The sequence below is a fragment of the Quercus robur genome, chromosome 5 (genome assembly GCF_932294415.1).
Source record: "Quercus robur chromosome 5, dhQueRobu3.1, whole genome shotgun sequence".
Taxonomy (NCBI): Eukaryota; Viridiplantae; Streptophyta; class Magnoliopsida; order Fagales; family Fagaceae; genus Quercus; species Quercus robur.
Genome location: NC_065538.1, coordinates 70,182,331 through 70,208,338, shown reverse-complemented (window position 1 = coordinate 70,208,338; position 26,008 = coordinate 70,182,331). Strand labels below are relative to the sequence as shown.

The window sequence follows — 26,008 nt, the reverse complement described above, 5'->3', positions numbered from 1 at the left end:
TAGGTTGTTGAAGTCTACCAATTATATTCATTAATTGTCATATTAATTTGTAAATTTTATATAGTAAAATTTATAATATTTTTCTATATGATTTTTTTTTTTAAATATTGAAATTCTACTCTAATCTTATCTAAATAAATATAAGTGTGAATTTTTTTTTCCAAAGACTTAACCACAATTTATTTTTTACTCCTAACATTTTTTGTGGCAGGGGTGCCTAGGCTGCCTAATGCCTAGGGCCCTGCAGCAATCATCTATAACCCTTAACAGGAAGAACTCAATAAAATTAATTAACAAGGGAAATCAAAAGTAGGCATTACACATTGGATAGGGAATGATTGATAGAAGTATTTTAATATTTAAAAAATCATTACAACTCAAGTAGAGTAACACTAAAATGAACATCCATTTGGCCTCAACCACATTTATTAAACAACCCATATATACACATCCTGATTAATCTTCTTCTTTTAACCCAGACAGACAATTAAAAAAAAAACCAGCCGGACCATGTGATAACAAAGGCAACTAGAACATTATTTATTTTCCTGCAAGTAGGCAACTAGAACATGATTACCATTACCATCATGCGTGCTTGCAAACTCTAAAAACTACATGATGGTGCATCCAGAGGAAGTTTCTTCACATCTATACCCGCCACCATAACTATCATAAACGGGCCTTCCATAATAGCAGCCATCATAACATGGGGGTGGCCTACCATGACCATAATGGCATGGCCCTCCATCACGACCCTCATAGCATTCCGTACAACACGTCCCAAACCCAACCGGGCAAGCCGGCACTGCAGGTACAGGAACCGGTTTAGCATGAGGCCATCGCTTAGTACCATGACCACAAAGGCATGGCCCCCCACCACGACGCCCACAGCATTTCGGACAACAAGTCCCACATCCACACGGCCGTACAGGCACACAAACCGGTCCAAGAGTAAGCTTTGAAACCGGTTCAGGGTCTTTCTTTTGTGGTGGATTCTTCTCCTTCTCAGGTGGCTTCTCTTTTTCTGGTGGCTTCTCTTTCTCAGCTGGCTTGGTCGTCTTCTCAATCTCTCTAATCTCGATGCTCTTAATGGTATCACCACCCTTGCAAATTATCTTTTGCTTTACCTTTTCAGGACAGCAACATACCACTTTTATTACCACATAGTTTCCCTTCTCGTCGTACACCTGGTCTTGTATTTCTCTTGTTCACAACACGTATATGTATAATAACTCAGTTTTCTTTTTTAGCCACATAACAACGTATGTATTAGATAACTATCGTTTACTTAAGAAAAGAGCTAGGGACTCACGAGGGAATTTACAGAGCACTTCCTTGATCTTCTTGCGGCAGCGATGGCATTGAAGGTCGACCTTGATCCACATAATTGTTGTTTTCTATAATAGTAGAGAAATTGTGAGCATGTTATCCATATTTAAGCAAAAATAGAAAATAGAAAAAGCCCCCAAGAGCAATTATGAGCCGAAAGAGAAACTTGGAGATTTTGTCGGCAGAAGAATCAGAACAAACAGTATCAAGTTCTGACATGAAAAATTAATGATTGCGCGTGTGAATGAAGTGCGAATTTATTAATTTAATCTGATACTCTCTTTAGCTGCAATTGAGTGAGATCCCAGTCTAACAAGTGAAAATTTTAAATAAGATTTAAGGTGGAAACAGGTACAGTATTATATTAAAAAAAAAAAAAAAAAAGGTACAGTATTATATTAACGCTTTTTAAAAAAATTTAAAATATAAAAAAAATAATAAATTTACTCATTTAATCTAACGTTTCAAAATTGACAAACCTTTTCCCCCGTCATGGCTCTATAGCTTTGAATTCAGATCTCAAATTGAGAAATCAAGTACAAGACTTGATTCTCCAAAAAAAAAAAAAAAAAAAAAAAAAAAAAGAGTACAAGACTTTTTTTTTTTTTGAAGAGAAAAGAGTACAAGACTTCAAGTATGAGGAGCACAATGAGTACATATTTATCATGCCAAACCACACCTTAAGAAGACCATTTTTTTACTTAAAACAATAAAAGAAGATTTAAAACGTCATATGTCGTACGTCTTGACCCAATCGTAAACATCATATGTCTTCGTCTAGCCCAATGGGATGTAGACACGTGGAACTTCTTCTTTATTTAAAGAAACAAACACATGCAAGAGAGAGCGACACGTGGGGCATTTTTAATTAAATATTATGATCTAAAGTCTAGAGTCTGGACCCATTATTGTTATTTTATTTGCAAAGTGTGGTTTTACCTTGAATTCTCGCTATATAACGAATTGTGATGGATAAGATTGTGTTTCTACCTAATTCATTGACTTACTTTTATTAATCATAACTCATCATATAACAAATTGTGTTAAAAGTTGTGTTGTTAGCAAAATTCTTTCACCTTTATTTGTGATTGCTGACCCTACAATTATTATTTGCATGTGCCGGCCTTGATTGACCCACTTCACCTTTTTCCAACCTTCCTACATTATTAAGGAACCATTATTAGTTTGGTTTGTTCATTGTTAATTTGGTCGGGTGCAATTTGACTCATGCACGTGTTAAACATTAGCATAAGGTCTCTCAAATGGTATATGTTAGTATATTTTAGCATCAAAGTACCAAAACCTCCCGTTACCCGATTTATCACAATTATAATATGTAATTTGTAACCGTCTTAAAATTCAATGTTTAATTTAAAACTATAGGATCTAATTTCAAACAGTCCTTAAAACATACCGTTTAAAATGTAAGACACCAATTTTTAACTTTTTTTTTTTTTTTTAAATGTAATTATCAAAAAACAAATTGAAAATGCTATGCTCGGGTTTGATCAGTGGTGGCCTTACTTGCCTTAAATCAAAGTTGATTTTTTTTTTAAATCTAATATTCAAGAAATAATTTAGGGGACTTGGATTTTCATATATAAACTTTCACATTTTAAGCTAAAATGTCTCTTCGGAAAAAATGGAAATATGAAATGTACGAGGAAGTTAATGCACAAAAACATTTTATGCAAGATTAGCAAAAAAAAAAAACATTTTATGCAAAGAGTGGTTGGACTGGGCCTAGGGCCAAATATTGCCATCAAGTTTGAAGGCCAGGCTTCAAAATCGCCTAAGAGATGGACTGGGTGGAATGCAGACCTGCCCAAATACCTAGTCAACCCAAAATGCATTTGAAAAAGTACTGAAACTTGTGATTTTTTTTTTTTTTTTTTTTGGGATGAATGAAAACTCTCTATTAAAAAAGATGAAGAGCCAAAATTACAACTAGCTGCCAGCTTCATCCCACACAACAGGGGCAAAAACTGGAGACAGCAGCCAAGATCAAAAGAACAAAAAAACAATTAAATGATTGGCCATTTTGCTAGAGAATGAGCAACCGTATTGGCTAATCTAGGACATTACACCATTATTGATAAGCTACCTCACAATATTATGTATCAATCAGATATGTTAACTTTTCCTATTATAGATTTTATTCTTAGCATGTGCTAATGCAGCCTAGCAATCACAGTACATGCATACAAAGGCAATAGATAATTAGTATGCAATGATATATCAATTAATAAGCTTCTAAGCCACTCGGCTTTAGACCCAACCTTTTCCAAGGCTACTAACTTTGATTACATGGTGGATCTCGCTATACAAGTCTACTTGGATGACTTCCAAGAGACAACCCCTCCAGTTAGTGTAAATACATATCCATTAGTGGGCTTTATCTATCTATATCAGATTTCCAATTAGCAATACAATATTTTTCTAATATAGTGTCAGTTTGGTAAAAATTATTTTTGCCAACTTATTTTACTATTCAATTTATTTTTGCTACTATTTATGGGTCCTACTGTATTATTTCAGTTAACTTTCATATTTATCTACAGTACTTTCTGCAAAAAAATTTCAGTTTCAGCAAAATAAGCAGATCCCCAATAGACTTATATTAGGATAACCACAATATGAAAAACCAAAATCACAAGTACCCTCTAAATATCTCAACAATCTAGATATTTCATCTCAATGCTCCATACTAGGATCATGAATATACCTAATCAATCTACCTACAACATATGCAATATCAGGACAAGTTCAATTTATCAAAAACATTAAACTACCAATAATTTGTGCATATTTATCTTGTGGGAAACTATCACCACGATTTTTAATCAAGTGCACCTTTGAGTCAAATGGAGTAGACATAGGTAACATATCAAAGAGTTTAAAATTTTTAAGAATTTTCTCTACATAATGAGATTGTGATAGTGTAATGCAATCATTATCCTTGAGGATCTTGATGCCCAACATTACATTTGCCTCACCCAAATCTTTCATATCAAAGTTAGAGGCAGGAAAACATTTAGCATTAAGCACAATTTCAAGGCTAGTACCAAATATAAGCAAGTCATCAACATATAAATGTATAATGACACCTTCATTATTATTAAACTTGCTATATATGCATTTATCCACACCATTAATCACATATCCATGTGTAAACATAACATTATCAAATTTCTCATGCCATTGTTTAGGTGCTTATTATAAACTAGATAAAGATTTAACTAATTTACAAACTTTGTGTTCTTGTCCAAGAACAACATGACCCTTCAGTTGTTCCATATATATTTCTTCTTCTAAATCACCATTTAGAAAAGTAGTTTTTACATCCATTTGATGTACAACAAGTTTGTAAATAGATGCAATGACAAATAAAATTATAACAAATACAATTCTAGTATAATCAAAGAATAAGTATAAAAAATAAATAAATAAATAAAACTTTGATAAAATATATTTGAAGGCACTCAAACCGAGCCACACACGCCAAATTCTATTTGACACACTAATTAAGTATTTAGGCAGGTTAGCTTGTTGTGTCCTAAATACACTAACTATTATATTTATTTTATGTTTTAGTGAATTAAAAAAAAAAAATTTTCATGGTTCAACCTCGGTTGAACTTCTGACCTAAAAAACCTTAAACCTCTCTTTTTTCTAGTTCTTTGAACAATTTGAGTTTCAAAACTATGACAATATTCAAAGCAAAATAAATGAATAATGAACAATAAAAAAAAAAAAGGTTTAAGGTTTTGGGCAGAGAATCACCAATGACACCACCAATAGAGCTACCGACAACAACGCTGGTGATGACACACGAGCCGAACAACTAAACTCTCTTGTCGCCAATCTATTGAACTCATCCTCCCCAATCCTTCCACCCGCTCACACAACCAGCACAAGGTCATAGTTGTTATTATTGTTGTAGTCAAATGGTGAGATAAATGACAAGACCATGGAGTTCAGTGACACAACAATTCAATTAAGAGATCCTCTCTCTCCTTAATTTCGCTCTCTCTCTCTCTCTCTTTTAATCAGTTGCAATTGTGTTTAGTAATTTTTTGTTCATGTGTGTGTCATATTAACATTAGTCAATTTAAATATTAGACTAACAAAAATTTCAATTTGACACATTTAGTAAGTTCAAAGAGTAAATTGGCTAATATATATATATATATATATTAGTAAAGGTCTGTCCTTTACAACAAACGTGCAAAGAAATTGATTGACGTCTGACTAATTGTGTGACATATATTTAAAATTTATTAAGCATGGTGGCTAATATCTTTCGGCCAAAGAATGTGCACCATCTACCACACTTTAAATTTGTGTATGTAGCCATTCAGTGCCGGCCCAATAAATTTGGAGGCTTAAGGCTATAGCTTTAAATGGTTTTTTTTTTTTTTTTTTTGTCACTTAAAATAATATCATCATAAGTTTTTATTAAAAAATAAATAAGCTTACTTTTTAAAATGACTATTATTATTATTGTAGGGGCGGTTTTCGGGGCTCAGGCCCAACAGGCGAGCGATTCTGGCCCAAAAGTCCCTCAACAATGAATTTGTAAAGAGTAGGTTACAGAACTAGGTCTTGACAGCGTGAACGTAGTTACGAACAAACCATGCAACCAGTTGGACGTGGGGATATTCTTCTAAGCTTTTGGGATAACAGTCTGTGGGGCTGTATCTTCTGCTTTTTTCCTCCAACTCCTTTCTCTTTTTCTCTGTTTTTCTTCCTCTTGCTTGCGATACCCTGACCATGGGGATTTTCTTCTCTTATATAGCATCCTTTCTACGATAATGACCCTACACTTGTTAATCATCTGGGCCTCTACTTGAGTGCCTGTCCCATAGGACATCCTCCTTCTTTTCTGTGAGTTGCACTGGCCAAGATAATCCTATTCTCCTGTCCTTTCCACATTAATGCGGCTGGAAAAGTTGCTCCTTGGCATTTAATGCGGCAGTTGTGGTTGCCCCCCCCCCCCCGCGCGAACGTCAAGCACTCTTCCTTGATATTGGATGACCTTTCGCCATGTAAAGAGAGTGAATCGGACTCCCATTTGGTGCGTCCGAGGAGGTACTCCTCCTCGGACGCCCCTAAGCAAGCCCGGCCCAACATGATTGGGCTGGGGGGTCCTCCGCCCGTGTCTTCGCTTCTTATTGTGGTTGGGCCTAGTACAGGTACTATGGCCCAACGTTGACTAGTGAACTTTTACCCCCACAATTATTATTATTATTATTATTATTATTAGTTTTGGGAAAATGTTAAAGGTATAACAAATTTTACTACAAAAAAAAAAAAAAAAAAAAAAAAAAAAAAAAAAACTTATAAATTGATGTAATAATGAATGTCATTGATGACACTTCAAGAAAATAATAGACAAGTAATTGAATGAACAATGCTAGGGAATAATACTATAAATTTTACAATATAAAGCTTACAAAAATATTTCATCAATCACAAAAATGAATTCATATATGCATTTATTAGATTGTTGTAGTCCATCAATTATATTCAGTATAGTCACATTAATTTGTAAATGCTATGTAGTCAAATTTATAGTATTTCAAGTATTTTCCTATTTAAATTACTTCTTATGATTGGTGACACATTTACTTATAAGAGCAATCTATTTAAATTTATATTATCTTTACTATTATTCAATTTTTGGGGTCTTTTTAAAAGTGGAGGAAAAATGCAAAAGTAATATATCTTTTTTATTAAAAAAAAAAAAGTGATTCTTCTAAAATTTTTGGGTCTTCTTAGAAATCATTTTTTACCCTCACATTTGGGACCTCCCACTACTAAGTGGGCCCTAGGTGGCCTAAGTGGCCTAATGCCTAGAGCCAACCCCTGCAACCATCTATGACCCTTAAGAGTCACAGTAGGTAAAGCCCCCAAAAAGCTATTTTTACCACTCAACGACCAAAATACATGCATTATCAATGGTTGTCAAGCTAAAAAGTTTGGCAACTTGCTACATTAAACTATCATCTTTTAACAGTTTACTATAGCAACAAAGTTGTATAAAAAACAAATTTTATTTAGTTTCTCTCTGCTCTTTCATTATTATATATTTTCTCTTCTTTCTTTCTTTCTTCTTACTTCTTTCTTTTTTTTCTCTAGTTGAGCCTCTCTCTTAGTCTTCACTCTCACCTCTCTTAGCACTCTTACACCTTCTCTTCAGTCTTTTATCTTTTGTCGATGATGGTGGCAGTGGTGGGTAGTTTTGTTGCTAGTGGTGCTGGTGGTAGTAGTGGGTCATTGGTGTGGGTTCAATGATCCGTGGGTTTGGGTTGGGATCGGGCTGTGGTTTGAGGTTTGAGGTTTTATGCTTCTTTTTTTTTCCCCATTAGTGGTGGTGGTTGCTATCAGTGGTTTGTGGGTGGTTGGGTTATTGTTTGTGGGTTGAAGTTTTATGTTATTTTTCCCAGTGGTGGTGGTGGGTTGTTGGGTTCTTGTTTGTGAATATATATTTTTTAATCGATGGTGATGGTGGCTAGCATAGGAGAGTGAGAGATGGAAAATAAGATAATAGAGAAAGATGAGAAAGTAAGAATAAAAAAAAATATTCAAATAAAATGGAAAAAAATACAACCTTTGAAATTGAGTGTATTACAAAATGAAATGTTAAAATACAACTTTTGAATTACTAAAACTTAATTTTTTTTAACATCTTCACTATAAATACTCTTAACATTGAAGAACTCATTAAAATTAGTTAAGACGAGAAGTCAAAAGAAGGCAGTAGAGAGGGTGAATGATTAATAATAGGAGGTTTTCATTATTTTAAAAATTATTTCAACTCAAGTAACATTAAAATGAATAACCATTTTGTCCCCCAAAGACATTGATTAATCAAACCCATACATATATATCCTTATTAATCTCTTTTTTTTTTTTTTTCTTTTTTTGTAAATCCTAGAAACCAACAAAAGAAAATACAAACTCAGCTGGACCATGTGACATAGGCAACTAGATCACATATTTTTATTTTTTTTCTTACAAGTAGGCAACTAGAACATGATGATCATCATCAATCACCATGCATGCAAATTCCAATTACATGATGGTGCATAAAGGGGAAGGCTCAGGACTGAAGTGATCAAATTGATTTTGATTCACATTACAACTCCTTGTACACCCACGACTAAAACTTTCACAATTTGGCCTTCCATGGCAGCTGCCACAGTCACATCGGGGTGGCCTACATTGGCCACAATGGCATGGCCCCTCACTACGACCCTGAACACATTCCGTACAACAACAGGTCCCAAATCCAACCGGTCCAAGAAGAGGCTTTGAATCCAGTTTTGGGTTCTCCTTAGTTGGCTTGGACTTCTTAATCTCTCTGATCTCAATGTTCTTAATGGTATCACCACCCTTGTAAATTATCTTTTGCTTTATCTTTTCAGCAGAGCAACATACCACTTTGATTAACACCAAGTTTTCCTTCTCGTTGTATACCTGGTCTTGTATTTCTTTTGTACACAAAAATTACCGACACATAATATATAACTCAGTTTTTTTTTTTTTTTTTTTTTTTTTAGCCACATAAAAACACAAACTTGTACATTCATATATACACTCAATTGAACTTGAGAAAGAGAGACTCACGAGGGATTTTACAAAGCACTTTCTTGATCTTCTTGTAGCAGCGACTACATTCAAGGTCGACCTCGATCACCATCAATGTTGTCCTCTATTAAAAGTAAAGAAATTTTGTATATATGTTTATCATATTTAAGCCAAAAATATAAAAAGCCAAAGAACAATTATTAGCAAAAGAGAGAAACTTGGAGATTTTGCCGACAGAAGAATCAGAAAAACAGTATCATGGTTGTGACATGAAAAATGAATGGGAAGTGAAAGAATGAAATGCAAAATTTATTCATTTAATCTAACATTTGCCCTTCACGTATGAATAAATGGGAGGTAAGGAGGATATAGGGGATTGAATTAATTCAGGATCTCTTGTTTTGATACTATGTTATATTAACGATTCTTCTAAAAGTTTAAGTTATTAAGAGATGATGAATTTATTTATTTAAATTATCAATTATAAAATTGACAAACCATTTCCTCCACCATGGCTCTATAGCTTTGAATTGAGATCTCAAACTCAACCAAAAGTACTGAAGGGGCTAGCACTGCTTGATTGAGAAATCAAGTTCAAGTATGAAGAGGCCACAAGAGTTAGTGAACACAAAGAGTACGTATTTATTATGCCAAACCACTAATAAGATGTAAAATGTCATATATTGTACGTCTAGCCCAATGGAATGTACACACGTGGAGTTTTTAATTGAATTTCATGGTCTATCATAAGGATTAAAGAACTTGTCGTTATTTTATTTGTAATTGTTAATTCTCCGATCTATCTTTGCATGTGCTGCCATGACCTAACTCACCTTCCAATTTTTCTACCTTATCCAGGAAATTAATAATAACCTATATGACACCGTTCATAGTATTGTCAACTGCAATTATTATGTTCATGCACTCTTAGGCCTCGTTTGGGAGTAGTGAATGGAATGGAATGGAAAGAAATAAAAATAATAATTTTAGAATATTCTTCCCTTCCCTTCCCTTGTTTGGGAGTTTTAATGGAATTGAATGAAATGGGTAAAAGGAAACACTCATTCCTCTCTATTTCCTTAAAACCTCAAATTTTCATTCCTCCTGAAATTGTGAGGAATGGGAGGGAATAGAATTAAATTTAATGATTTTTTTACTAAAACTCCCAAAATACCCCTATATATTCAACCCTTTATTTTAAAATAGGGGTCTAATAGTAATATTGTCATAAAATGATTCAATTTCATTCCCTCCATGTTGCTCCCAAACAAGATTACTTACATTCCATTCATTTTCATTCCTTTCCATTTCTTTATTTTAAAACATCCAATCAAGATTACTTAATTCCATTCTTTTCCATTCATTTCCCTTACTTAAATACATTCCATTCCATTCCATTCCCTTATGATCATTCTATTCCATTCTCTTATGAACTTCTAAATGGAGCCTTAGAGCTTGAACATCAACTAAGATCCATATTTTTTAATACACTAAAAATTTATTTTATCAATTTTAGGATAACACTTTCAATACACTCTACGTCATATCTTCCATTTTAATATTACAATACATAAAAATATTGTTAAAAACATCCCAGCTATATTAAAAAATTAACAAAACAAAACCCAACACCACCATCCATCACCCTCACAGCCCTCCATCACCACCACCACCATAGACATAAAGACCACCACATTAGAACACCACATAACACCCAGAACCAAACCCACCACATCAACACCATAAAACCATGAAACCAAAAACCATCGCCAAAAATCATTCCAAACCTAGCCACAACAACCCCCCCCCCCCCAAAAACCAACAACTATACCGCCCAAAATCACCACTACCGCAACTCCTACCCACCACCACAGCAAGACCCAATTCAAAAGACCAACCCGATCCCAACAACCAAAACCAAATCAGAAAAATCAAACCTGCTTTCTATATGGTTATCACTATCCACGTCAAGCCACATTAGGCTCCAACCCAACCAACCCACAAAATAGACCCATGAAGCTATAGCTTGAGAGAGGGAGAGAAGAGAGAGGTTTGGGCAAGATGGTGAGCTGTAGTGGCAAGAGGTTGAAGGTTGGTTTGATGAGAGAGAGAGAGAGAGAGAGAGAGAGAGAGAGAGAGAGAGAGAGAGAGAGAGAGAGAGAGAAGAGGTGAATAAAATAAGATTTTTATTTTTACAATTTGGGTTTTTGCTGTTCTACTAGTAGAATGGTACGAACACGAATGGTAAAAAATTTTAGCATTTGAGATATCTCATATAGTTTGTTTTTTGGTGTTTGGTGTATTAAATACTAAAAATTTAGCATTTAGGACACTTGATACTAGTGCTCCTCTTTGTTTTGTTTTTATTTTTTATTTTTTGTTTTTTATTTATTTTTTATTTTTTCAAATTTTATTAGAAACTGCTCCTCTTTGTACTGAAACTTAAGGATTCCTCATTTGGATCTTTGATTTTATTTATTTTTATTTGGTCAACTTGATATAAGGAATCACATATGCATGTGTTGATATGTTCTAGGTGGAAAGTTGGAGACTTGGAGTCAAGATTCTAGAATATAAATATTTAGAGTTTGGACTGTTACCATTATTGTCGTTTGTCATAAATTATTCCTTCTATTAGTATTATGCCATAAGATGCACATCTTAATAAATAATGGACAAAGTTTAGCTACAAAGTTGATTATAGCTTAAAACTACAAACTCACTCAATAAAATAAATATCACAACATATTTTGAAAATCTAACCGTTGAATTACATGTTCTTTACGCCTTTAAAACACATGTTAAATTTTGTGTCAATCGAATATCATTTATTATATGATCTATAAGTTTATATTTTGTGCATAATTTTAAATTACAAAAACTTGCAATTTAAAAAATTTATTGATGACATAGCTATTGATCTTTAATTTTCTTGAAATTTTGCAAGTATGGAGGATACAAGAAGAAGATGTAATTCAATGGTGGATTTGTCGAAATTCACTTCCAATAAAAAGATATTAAGTAAGTTTGTAGCCTAAAACTACAATTAATTTTGTAGCTAAACTTTGTCCATAAATAATTATATGTAAATTAAATGAAATAGTTCAATAATATAATTAATTAAAATTTAATAATAAAAAAGTTAGTAAAACTAAAACTACAAAAGTTATTTTAAGTAATTGTATGAGAAATTCATATCGTGTAAGTCTAAGTTCTTTTTTAATCAAATATTATTATATAGTTTAAAATATTCTAAAATAAATAGTTTTTTTTTTTTTTTTTTTTTTTTTTGGTAATCTGGAATTTTATTAAACAGAAAAACAACTAAAGGCCAGAGGCAACATCAGTGCCTAATCTGACCGAATACAGCCCACATCTATCTGCCTCAATAAGAGGGATCAAGTCCACAGGCGGACTAGACAGAAGAACAAAATTTATAGATTGAAAGAGGCCTAATCTAGATAGCTTGTCCGCGCACGAGTTGGCTTCTCGAAAGATATGTCTGATATGGCACCGAGGAAAGAGAGCTAACAGATGTTTACAATCGTCAAAAAGAGGGGAAAGTATAGTGTTAGCGAAGGCCGGGTTATTGAGAGCAGCAACTACTGCACTAGCATCCAATTCAACCATGACAGATTGAAGATTCAACTGGTGGCAGAGCTGAAGGCCATCCCGCAGCGCCCAAACCTCAGCTATAAAACTGTTGGTGTTTCCAATATGTCTCGAAAAACCTCCAATCCAGTTTCCTTGCTCATCCCTTATCAGACCTCCACAACCAGCAGCATTCGAAAGATCTGAAGCCGACCCATCTGTATTTAATTTCACCCAACCTGTATCTGGTTTCTCCCATCTGATTTGTCTAAACATTCTAGCTTGGTTTCCTTTAGACCGACTGATGCACAAGGTATATTCTGTGGCTTGCATGATGATGTTCTTGACCAAAAGCGGATTTGCTCCTTTGCCTTTAAAGACCGCTTGGTTGCGTTGATTCCAAATAAGCCATATGGCAAACGGAAACAGAACATTCCAAGGGGGATGATTTGAAGAGGACAGCCTCTTTGGCTTTGTGTTGGAATTTAGCCAATCATTGATTCCCTGCAAGAAAAAATTAGGATTGTTGCTTTGAGCCCCAAGATGATGCCATGTTGGTTTAACCACATTGCAGTCTCGGAGTGCATGGAGAATGGATTCATTTGCTTCATGACACATCGGGCAGGAGCCATTTACTTGCATACCTCTTGCTGCCAAACAGTCTATCACACCTATGGCCTGGTGAAGGCACTTCCACATGAACATTTGGATTTTTGGAAGGGTAGACAGCTTCCAAATCCACGTGCCATCAAAGGTGAAAGTGTCCTGGTAGTCCAAAGCTAAGAGGTAAGCACTCCTAGTATCAAAACCCCCTTTAGGGGAGAATTTCCACGCTAGCTTATCCCCATTTCTCGCAAAGATAGGAGTAGGGACAGCCTGGACAGAGGCCTTAATTTCCGGGGGAAAAACGAAAGGAATAGAGCTCCACTCCCAACCATTAGTAGTGCACACATCTCTGACTTTTAAGTTTTCAGTCCCATGGGGGAGGGGGCCTTGTAAGAGATTCCTTAAGGGGCCAAGATCTGACCAGCAGTCAAACCAGAAATTCAGCTCGCTATTGTGGCCGGGCACCCATTTCACTCCCTTTTTAAACACCTCTTCCCCTTTTCTCAACCCTCTCCAAGTGGGGGAGCAAGCAAGTCTAGCTGCATTTCTAGAATTAATGCGTTGTCTAGTGCAATACTTCAGCTTAAGGACTTTAGACCAAGGAGCATTGCCTTCCGTATGCAGCCTCCAGTTGAGTTTAGCCAAAAGGGCTGTATTCCTGCCTTTGGCTGTTTGAAGACCCAATCCTCCTTGATTTTTTGGTTTGGTGACTTTGCTCCAATTAACCCAGTGCATTCTTTTGGCTTGATCAGTGGTCCCCCAAAGGAAATTCCTGTTCACCCGGTCTAATCCATCTAGGATCTTGCTTGGCAATAAGTTGCACTGCATTACATAATTAGGAATAGTGGATGAGGAGGATTGAATAAGAACCATTCTACCCGCCATGGATAAAAGGTTAGCTTTCCAGCCCGCGAGTTTTTTCTTAACTCTATCTAGGACAAAGGAGAAGTCTTGCCTACAATTTCCTGGGTGCTTAAGCGGAAAGCCCAAATACTTTCCCAAATTAGAAGTTGGGGTAAAGCCGAGACTATTTGACAAAGCTTCTCTTTGCTCCGAGTCTACATTTGGAGAGAAATAAACCCGGGACTTCGCTGCACTAATAGTCTGGCCCGACTTAGCACAAAAAACATTAAGAACTTCCCTGATAGCTAAGCAATTCTTCGGGTTAGCATGAGCAAACAGAACCAAGTCATCCGCGAAGAAAAGATGGGAAAAAGGCAACCCATTCCTAGAGGTTTTTACTGGGTTCCAGCTCTTATCCGCACATTTCAGCTCTATCAAGTGGCTCAAAAACTCCATGCAAATGATAAAGAGATAAGGGGAAAGGGGATCCCCTTGCCTAATGCCTCTTGAAGGCCGAAAAGGCTCCAGGCAGCCCCCATTAAAGAGAAGGGAGGAAGAGACTGAAGAGAGGCAACTCATAATTAACTCAATCAAACTACAAGGGAAGTTTAAGTTCAGAAGCATTTCACGGATGAAACTCCATTCAATCTTGTCGTATGCTTTTTCAAGGTCAATCTTGATGGCCATAAGGCCAGTTTTCCCTTTGGTTCTACCAATAGAATGGACTAGTTCTTGGACAATGATAAAATTATCCACCCCTCTCCTCCCCGGAACAAACGCAGCTTGGAGAGGTGAAATTAATCTCTCTAGATGAGGCCTGATTCGAGCTACAATAATTTTAGTGATGATCTTATAGACCGAGTTGCATAAGCTGATAGGTCTATAGTTGGCGATAGTTTCAGGCCCTTGCATTTTAGGGATAAGAACAATATGGGTTTTGTTGAGGTAATCAGGGATTTTCCTTTCAGCAAATACTTTCAGTACTTCATCCTTGACTGAGTCACCCACAGTAAGCCAAAAACGTTGGAAGAACCCCGCATGAAGGCCATCAGGGCCTGGAGCCTTATGAGGTTTCATAGACCATAAAGCATGCTTAATCTCATCAATGCTAACCCTCTCTTCAAGGGAATACTTCACCTCATCAGTAAGTTGAGCACGCCACTGGTATCCCACATTTGGGACCCACTGACCACTTTCCTGAGAGGTGGTATACAACTTGATAAACCCTCTTCTAAAATGCTCTATCACCTCCCTTTCCTCCGTCAACCAACTCCCCAAATCATCCATAACTGCTGCAATGTGATTTCTCTTCCTTCTTGCAATAGTAGAAACGTGATAGAATGATGTATTACGATCGCCCTGAATCATCCAGTTAATTCTGGATTTTAGGGCCCACAGATCACGCTCCTGATCAAGAAGAAGCTCAAGCTCCTGATGGAGATGTTTTTCTACAGTAATGAGATCATTTCTCGGTTGGACAGCCAGCGCTTTCTGAATCCCATATAGTCTAGCAATAACTCTCTTTTTCTTATGGTGAACATTACCAAAATGAGTTTTATTCCATACCGACGCATCCCTAGAGAAAGTGTTGATACACTCTGCCAAGTCTCTGCCTCCATTCCAGGCCCGAGACACCACACTAGGAAAGGTGATATCAGAGAGCCAGAATTCTTGGAATTTAAACGGTCTAGTAAGATGAATGGCCCTATTGGGATGAGACTCCATAAGAACCGGGCAATGGTCTGAGTGACATCTAGGAAGATGCGTGACTTTTGCATCAGGAAAAAGCAGACACCAATCCGGGTTCATAAAAAACCTATCGATTCTCTCAAGAATAAGATTATTAAGATCTCTTTTGTTTGACCACGTGTATCTCGGACCCGAGAACCCCATATCAACCATGTTACAAGAATCAAGACAATCCTTAAAAGCTAAAGAGCGATTAACATGAACTCCTCTGCCCCCATACTTATCCTCCTCAACTAAAGGTTCATTGAAATCACCAGCCATAACCCAGGGTTTATTATGAAGCTCAGCCACCTTAGACAGATTATCCCATAATATATGCCTTTCCTCACTCCTAGGACTAGCATAAATTGCGGAAAAAATCCAGGTAAGATTAGAAGGGCGTACCTTAACTTCAACATGGATTTCCTGCTCTGTGTTGGCTAATGCTTCCACTTCCACTCTGTCCGAATTCCACAAAAGCCAAAGACCTCCAGTGTATCCTATCGTTTCAGTGTGAATAGCCCCATCAAACGGGAGCCTGTCTGTAATCTCTTTGGCTCTAACACCACCAAGCTTCGTCTCCATGATTACCATAATGTCAGGACCATGGATTTGAACCAAATCATGAATGTGACTCTGAAAGTTGGGCTTCAGAGCGCCCCTGCTGTTCCAAATGATGATCTTCATTATGGGGTAATGGACGATTTTGGGGTACCCTTCAAAAGGATGATTTTGCATCACCCCCTTCCTCGGAGACCATTCTGTCCTCTTCACCACTTTCGTCACTAGACCCATTCCTGGAATGCAAGCTAGCTGAATTACCCACGCCCCCAGCTTCAAATCCCAAGCTTCCTTCACCTTCAAGATGAACCATCTCGTCGTGCACATGGCCCCTGCTATGATCTGGACTTTGCTGACCTGAGACTTTTTCCTCGCCTTCCCCCTCATTAATGGTGCCCACACCATCTTCAGTAGTAGCCGTGAACATGAAGGTGTCACAAGGAACCATCTCAGACCCATGGTTGGCGATTTTTGAGGCACTAGCAGAGAGGGAAGTAAGTGTTGACGACAAACTTTGGAGTGGGTTTTTGACAACGCACCCAGGGAGAGTACCAGAAGGGAAGTTTCTAGCAAGTTTCTTTTTGCTTCTCACTGAGTGAGACTTTTCCTTTTTGTTTAAAACTAACTCGGGTGGAGTTTCTGGCTTACCAACACAAGCGGCAATGGGCTTGCCTTTTGTGTTTGACTTCAAATGTGGGCCAAAGCCCATCGATGAGCTACTTGCTGCCAAATGCTTCATATTGAAGCCCATCTCTGTTTGCTCAGCCCGTAAGCCCATCTCTGTTTGCTCAGCCCGTAAATTCTTGGACGGGAATTGGTTAACAGACTTCCCATATGATTTGGTGGTCCCTGCCATGTTGGGATTTTGTTTTTTCCCCCTTGCAACTCCTTTTTTCCTGGTAACAACCATCCAGGGACCGTACTGGCACGAGGCCTCCTCCACTACACTCGTACCCGACGTGGATTTGTCAGTCGAGGTACTGGGCAACTCAGTACGACATTCCTCATGCCCATTGCATGACCCATCGTTCTCAACCGGAGAAGCCGCCGCCGTGTCCACCGAAACTTTGTTCTTTCGGACTGTGTATGGGCACGCTTCCTTCAAGTGACCCACCCTTCCACAGGAAAAACAGAGCTTCTGGATTCCTTCGTAGATCACGGCCTGTTCGAACCGCCCGATGAGAATGGTATCAATCAAGGGCTTGTTGATATCTATTTGAATACACATCCTCGCATACTTACCTCTAGCTTCCATGGCAGTATGCGTATCTATCCTAAGAACCTTCCCAATGGATTCGCCGATCTCTCTCAGAATTTCCGTCTCATAAAGTTCAAAGGGCAGCTCATTGAGGCGAATCCACACGGCAACCAGAGATATGTTCGCTGTGGAAGGCTTGAAAAACGGTTCCCATGGCCTAATAGAGAGGAAATGATCCCCCAAAAACCAAGGTCCTCGTTTTAGAACAGAGTTTAAATCGTCCTTGGAGAAGAAACGGATCAGGAAAAATCCGTGGCTGAGATCCACGACGTCCATTCTACCTTCAGGTTTCCAGATGTGATTTAATTTACTCTGCATGTAGGCGAAACTAACCGAACGCCCTACCAGCTTAACAATGATAGCTTTACACCAGCGCTCTCGTAAGCGCTTTTTGGTATCTTTCGATAGCTTGATGGCTACCAGACCTGCGCGGAGTTCATTGATATCCTCATCTTCATTTTCCGAGTCACTTTCATCGTCCATATGGTCCGTGAAGTCAAAAGCATGGGCAAACGCTCCAGGGATTTCCCCCACGAGCTTGTCTCTGAAGGACGCATTAGACTGGTTCCAATGGTTGGAGTTGTTTTGCGGAGGATAGCCGTCGCTGGGACCCTCATTAAACTCGGCATGATGGCTGTCTTTCACCTTCTTGTTACTCCTGGCTAGCTCTGCTTCTTCTTCCCTGGAGAGCGTACGAGGCTTCATGGAGAGCGTCATAAAATTCGTTGTTTGTTAATTTTTTGCTTGCTTGCTTATAATAAGGCATGGACAAAGTTTCTCTCCAAACTAGTTAAAAAAAAAAAAAAAAAAAAAAAAAAAAAAAAGCTCTTTAAAATCCTAGTATATCTTTTTATTGTAAGTGAATTTTGAAAATCTAACCGTTAGATTACATAAACTTTATATTCTTACACACACATGTCAAATTTCTTTCAAATAGAATATTATTTACTATTCAATGAATAAACTTATTTTTTATACATAATTTTAGATCACGAAAACTTAAAATTTAAATATTTAATAACCATCTAACTTAATTAACCAAGGATTATTGATCAAGACTATAGTCGGATCAGCTACAAAGCGCCAACTACAAGTCATAAATCCTTCAATATAAAACGAACCATTGTTGATAAAATACTTTCCAAAACTGCGTGTCGTTTAGCTGCAAGTGTTTTTTTTTTTTTTTTTAATTGTTCAGCTTTAAACGACTTGTCACAGACAAGGCCTAAGGCTTGGGTGTTTCTCTTTTTATTTTTAATATGAAACCTTTGGCTTTACCCTCTGCTTGTCTTCATTGACTGGTTTAAACACAATTGAGCCAGGCCTTGCATTTCAATTGCATGCTTTTAATTTTTTTTCCTTTCTTATTTTTCTATAATGTTATCAACATGGATCAGCATAGATGTGATCTGTTAAAACATCCTTGTTCAAATTTTACTGTTGTATTGTTGCCATTTCACCACATAAGTTTCTTATTTGAACAAACTTACCTCTTTAGTAGATTCAAGTATAGATTTTTTAGTGTATTCATCAATATATATTAATATGTGTGTTACTTTCTTCTTCTTTTTTTCACTAAATATATAGGTGTATTACTTGTGAGTTTCAATTTTTTTTGGTAACCTCTTTTTTTTTTTTTTTTTTTTTTTTTTTTTTTTTTTTTACAAAGGGGAAGTTATATTTATTCAAACAGACAGTTTAGAAAAGTACATAGTTTGTTACATAACACTTTCTAAGAGTGTTCATTTGACAAACATCCCTGAAATACTTTTTATACAAAAAACTCGAGCAAGACTCATATACAAAAATTCTATCCATTTGCAAGTTTCCCTTTTTAGCTAGTTCATCAGCCACTCCATTAGCCTCCCAGTATATGTGAGCAAGAAGGACGATTCACTTGCGAGTGATAAAGGACCTACAATCATTAATTAAAACATAAAGTTGTGGCATATAAGCACCATCATGTGTTAGCCATTGCATAACCAAGGTAGAATCTATTTGTATAATACGTTTAAACCCCAAATTCCATGCTAGATTTAAACCAAAACGAATAGCTTCTAATTTTGCCATGTTATTGGTAGTTGTTCCTAGATGGATAGAAAATCCTTTTAACAAAACCCATTAAAATCACGAAACCCCCTTCACCAGCTCTACCTAGATTACCGAAAGAACTCCAATTTGTGTTTAAAGTGATAAATAACTCTAAGGAAGGTTGCCAAAAGATGTTTTTTGTAATATAAATTTTTTGATGTTTTAAAGGATATGTAGAGTAAAAGAATTCAATGGCTAAATGAGTGGTTTTGTGAATTAGATGTGGAACAAAGTTACAAGAAGCTTTAAAAATCCTCTCATTTCTCAACAACCATAATTGCCAAACAGATAAAACAAACAAGAGTCTCAAGGGGGCTAATTTTCATAACCAGGAATGTGAAGGGTAGATTTTTTTCTTAAGCCAAATTTGCAAGGGTTCTTAGAAAAATTTTAAGGGTCTAACCCCAAGAAATGAATTCCATATTGAATAGCCCAAGGGCAGCCTCATAGTATGTGAATTGTGGACTCAACTTCATTACATCTAGGGCAAAAGGGGCTAATCCCATGTTGATGTTGAGATAGAAATTTGCGAGTAGGAAGACAGTCATGATGGACTTTCCAAATGAAAATTTGAATTTTTTTTGGACATGAAATCTACCAAATCCATTTCCATTGATTGGCTTGATTAGATTCTGATTTTGGATAATAAGTGGATTGAAAAGCAAATCTGGCGGAACAAAAACCATTATTTTCTAACTAAACTAATTTAACTTGAGTATTTTGAAAAAATGGAACTAGAATTCCTGGAATAATAGACTTGATTTGTTCCAGTATGGGCATTGATAAACTATCAAAATTCCAGTTTGGGCTTTGCCTAAGAGTGGCAACATTACCGCTTTCTTCCCGAAATTGCAGAGGGCCTTCCAATAATTTTCTTAAAGGGCCCTTGGGAAACCAAATATCATGCCACATGTTTATATTCATTCCATCTCCAAAAACCCAATACATATTTTTAAACAGATTGCAACTACCAAAATGAATAGCTCGCCAAATATGAGAAGCTGACTGGGTTATATGACTATCCTTGAGGAAGGTGTGTGGAAAATATTTGCTTTTCAAAACTTTTCCCCATAATGAATCTGGATTCATTCAAAGTCTCAAGCTTGATTTATAAGCATACAGTATTCATGGCTCTCGTGTTTTTTTTTTTTTTTTTTTTTTAATGTTTAAACCACCCATTTCTTTAGCCTTTGTAACCATATCCCAAACTATGGTATGACACAAGCTGCTAAATGAATCAATCCAGGCCTTGCTAGAATCAACCCTTTACTATGCTTGTGGTCTGTTTATGTGGCTATGTGAATGAATGAGTTTGGGCAGCCTCATTAGTAGTCAAAGTCCATTTGGTAAGAGTTCTGGGCTAGACTCCCCGTTAAAAACCTGAGTGTTGGCTCCAAAGAATCATGTGTTACCCCTTTGACAAACATGATCCAATTGGAAAATTAAAAGATCTTTGCATATGCATGGAACGAGCATTTAAGGTGTAGATAATTGAAGTTTTCAATTGATCTTTTCTTTTCTGCCTTAAGTCTTATTAATCTAGATTTTTTATTGATGAACTTGTTCCTGTACACAGACAATGTTATATGTGCCATAGATATACACCCGCGGTGTGGTTGATCCACTATTAGTTTCTTATATGTGTTATGTCGGCCATCTCTTACTTGTTTTTTCTTTTAATCTTCTTGAATTACAATGGTAACATTTTTAGACAAAATGGTTATAATCTGGATTGCTTCTAAATTGTTAGATATATATTAGTCCAATAGTATAGACCCAAGCCCAATCCAACTTTGTGTGCAAGCCAAATCTCCTACTTATACTAGAACTTTATTAAATATAGTTACTATATTGTTAGTATCGGGTTTAGTCTACTGTACATATTCAGGTTAAGTTCATTATAATACAGGATTTGTACTACACTCTTATATAATAAAGATGTAGCCCTTTAGATTTTCTTCCTTCGACTTAAGTTTCCGCATCTATTCTAGCATATTCAACATGGTACCAGAGCTAATATTCAAACCATTCGATTCCTAAGATTGACTCAAGAGGATGGATTACAACCTAGACTCTTACAAATTGAACCCAATCCTAAAAGCAAGCACTCAAAAATCTGTAAAATTTTCCAGATCGATTGGTATGATTGGTAGGCCTAGATGAGCCTCCCCATCTTAAAGTCCATGGGATGGGATGGTAGCTAGAGAGGAGAGTCAATTCACAATATGAAGAGTCATATATCAAACTTTCATTTTCAATTTTCCTTATTGGACAATCCAACTCCCACCATTCTCTACCTTCCGGGGACCATAATTGAGATAGTATGTTGTCTTGCGGAATTTATCAATCTGTCATGGCTTTTGCTTTCACGATTTCAGAATCAGCTTTTGATCTTTTGGTAAAGTTCTGCGAGATTCGTGCGTTCGTCCTCTTTCCTTTTTGTAATTATATACAGACAATATATAGTATCTACATTCTACATTCTACATTTCTCTATGCCAAATTCCACTTGTTCATTTTTTTTTTTTAATGAAATTTCCCCTTATTCTTCTTCTTCTATTTTTTTTTTTTAATTCCCCTTACTCTTCATTTAAAACATCTTTTTTTGTTATTTTATTTGTCATCTTCCTATTAAAAAAAAAATGTAATTTGTTCTCTTAAGCAAAATATGTACTTCCTTATTTTCTATATATATTTCAAGACAGATTAATAGTAAACTAAAAATACCACAAATATATACAAAACAACAAAATAATCTGTGATAGTAAACCATATACAATTATAACTGTTAAATAAATATAACATGTAACCCAAAAATACTGAACGAGAAACAACCATCAACTCCAAAACAATGTACCATATACAAGCTAGTCATGCCAACTTAAAGTGAAAGGGTATCGGTAAAGAAGAGTGAGAGTGTGAGATGGAGAAGTGAATGAGGTTTAAATTTTAAACTTTTGATTTTGTATTTAGCCAAAACCAAAGTCGTTTCTAACATGAACTTGGAATGCACTAATGTTGAACTAGCCACTTATTTTGCATAATATTAAATTAGGGTCATGCTACATACTAATATGTATTTAATATAATATATATATGTTGGTGCGGTGTGATTACTCCATTTTGTGGGCGATTTTGATTAGTTTGGATGCAGTCATGCGATTTGGTTAACACCCTAGTGTGAGAATGATCAAAGGGAAGATAGGAGGACCCTTTTTTTTTTTTTTTTTTTTTTGGGTCATGTTAATAAATGCTTTTAAGGTAATTATTAATAAATTATAATAGAAAAATTTTGACATCACTTTCATAAAAAAAATATATAAAAAACTATCAACAACATTTATTATTTTATCATTCTCTCAATAAAATGCTTCTAAAAATATCTCCTAAATCAATATCTTTAAAGCATCGGTTATCATTTGCCGTTCTTTATTATCATAGAAAAAATATATAATATAATTAAAGGCCAATTTCTTTGACTTTATGGGATTCTTGGAGATGGTCCATCAGCCTGTTTACGTAAAGACATGAAACCAATAACCTTTTTTTTCCGTCCTCACTTTTTTTCTCATACCATTTTCATTTCATTGGAGACTAGGTAGATGACGATAACGCTTATCTTCACACGTGTCATCCAGTCAATGGTCCTTACTGGATGGGGTCCCACTCCGGTTCTACCTTTTCCTTTTCAAGATACCGAGTGATTAGCCTTCCCAGGCCGACCATACGTTGGGTTTTCGTGTGTGCGGCCCAACCGTGGGCTTGGAATCCAAAACCGTGGGCTCCATCCCATTTAATAATTGTTTTTCAAATAACAGCCGCTGAAAAGGGCTTTTTTTTTTTCCCACCCACACCTTTAATAACGGTTATATTCCATACATACATAAAAATAAAAATAAAAATGGTATTAATCTTCAGCCACGAACAATTTTTTGTCTACATATGAAAAAGCATCTGGTTACAATTTACACTATGCTTTAAAACATTAGTCATAATCATAAGTTCAATACCCGCTCATAACATTTTCACAATAAATTTTAAGTAATAGGTTATTATTGGTTGTTATAGGTGAATAAAAAAATAATTTAAGTTATGAATTCAAATTATAACCGATAATAACTTACCATCTATAATTTATTATAAAATTGTTTTGAAAATATTGTGAACATAGCACTTCTAAATAAAGAATTCAATTCGAATGAAAAATAAAATATTACAAATGTTGATGTTAAATTTTCAGGTGACCATTATTTTGTATTGGTACATATTGCCATATTGGTAATATCTCTCTCTTTATTATTATTTTTTATTTTTTAATATCATTGGCAGAAAGAAAAATGATTGTTTAAGATAAACTTTTATGTATACGTTTAAGAAGTACACGTAATCATTTAGACAGAACAATTTGATTTCGACCAAAACAGGATTAGATCACCTTGTCTCAATAAGACTAATCATGTAAAAGCTAACCTTATCAAAATCATGTAAAAAATAAGGTAAAAGCTAACCTTATCAAAATCTTTTTGGACTTTCTGTCAGCCCTTTTTTGGGTGACTCCCTGAATCACCTCGTAATGTATGCGGCTAAGCTATGATTCTTTCTTTCTTTTTTTCTTTTTTTTATGGGAGGCTAAGCTATGATTCAACAACCACGCAATTCATTTAGTTAATATAATATGCTTTTAGTTTGATCATGAGGTATAGGATGAACTACAGCTACTATTAGTATGTAGCACAATTTTTGCTACAATTTGGACTTTATGGTAGGTGATGACTGATGATGATGACATCCAAAATGTTAGGATTTCATAAGATGAGAGAAGAAAAAAAAGGACATCCAATGTTAGGATCTCCCACCCATTACGTGGCATTGGATGACAAAATTTTCTTGTTAATCGACTTGAGGATCCCCATAATCAGCCGCATATATTATTTAGACAAGTCACATTACTTACTAAATATGTTATATGACTAAAAGTATACATTGATAGTTTTATCAATTGTTATGTTGTGGTTTCTAAATAAATAAATGCCTTTAAAAGAATATTCCTCCAAACCAACTTAAAGTTAAACTATTTCTGTGATGGGATAATATCAGAAAGAGGACATATTATATAATAAGTGTTTCATAAAAATAATAATAATAAGTGAATGCAAATCCTGTGTACCATTTTTTGTGTTTCACTAATCACAACTTCTCATGAGTTTCTTTAATTTTCCTTATAAAATGACAAAAGTTTAAAATGTAAAAAAAAAAAAATTAAATAAATAACCACATGATATACCATAATTAGTGGAACATAAAGTGAAAAAAAAAAATGTGATACAAAAGATTCATATTCAGAATAAGTCTTGTCGGAGGAGGGAGCCTGAGGAGAAAGAATCATCAAGTGAGATACATTCGAGGTGCAACTGGGCTGAACTATTCACTAGGTCTACCCAATCCAGTTAGGATGGTCAAGTCAGGGAAACCAAGAAGGACCACTCGTTCAAGGAACAAATACTTCTCGGGAGATTGGAGATCAACCACCAAGGCCTTAAGCTTGGAGGCCGAGGAGGATTATAGTAACATGAAAGTAAGAGTAAGAGGAAGTTTCTAGATAAAGCATCCACCACCTCCACATTTAATGCACTTTACCAACTCAGTCTGCCACATTAATGGCAGAATAGTCCCTGAACAATGCCCCACAACCTGTATCCTACTTTATCGCCACCAGCAAGGTACTAATGGGACAAGTATCTAAAGTAGGATCTATGGCCATCCAAGTAGAAGGTTGGGATGCAAGCCAAACAACTATATAAAGAAAGGAAAGTCCTCCTTGAAGGGCGATCAGAAAAAGTGAAGAGAAAAGAAATAGAGAGATAGAGAGAGAAAGTAACTATTGTAAAACCGAGAAGTGTATTCCTAAAGAACTATGCTCCTCGGCCAGTCCGAGAAAGAACTTAAATAAGAATTTCTCTTTCCTTACTATAATTCTTTACCAAAACTGTCGTTCTTGCCAATTTTCTTTCTCTAATTACCAAATCATGGCTACAAGATTTTAAAGGGTTGACCTCGACCATCCACCTCTACAAATTAGTTGTATTAGGCTTCCATCCTAGCCTAATCTCATCCAAGTTGGGCCGAGCTGCTAGATTTGTCCACTACAAGTCTAGCAGCATAAAATTTGTCATGCATTTTTCTTACATAATTATTTATATATTGTGATTTATACATAATAAAAGTGAAGGTAATAATAAATCAATATAAAAGGAATAAAAGACCTATTCCATATTTAGTATTTCACTTTTTACTTTACAAACCAGAGAATTTCATGTGTGTTATATTTTTTTCGTTTTAAACTGTGGTTATTTTATAAAAAAAGAAAAAATGATATGCGACAAGTTGTTTATGGAGCATAGAGTGAAA

At 35.7% G+C, this 26,008-nt stretch overlaps 1 protein-coding gene across 1 annotated transcript; it reads right to left on the bottom strand.

Moving 5' to 3' along the window:
• Window positions 1–328: 328 nt before the first annotated feature.
• On the bottom strand, window positions 329–9,534 carry LOC126728631 (uncharacterized). Its single transcript, XM_050434426.1, has 6 exons — window positions 9,421–9,534; window positions 8,962–9,046; window positions 8,411–8,825; window positions 1,809–1,833; window positions 1,313–1,397; window positions 329–1,201 (listed from the first exon to the last, which is right to left on the bottom strand). The coding sequence occupies exons 1-6, from the start codon at window positions 9,433–9,435 to the stop codon at window positions 612–614; spliced, it is 1,215 nt and encodes a 404-aa protein (XP_050290383.1). The 5' UTR covers window positions 9,436–9,534; the 3' UTR covers window positions 329–611.
• Window positions 9,535–26,008: the final 16,474 nt, after the last annotated feature.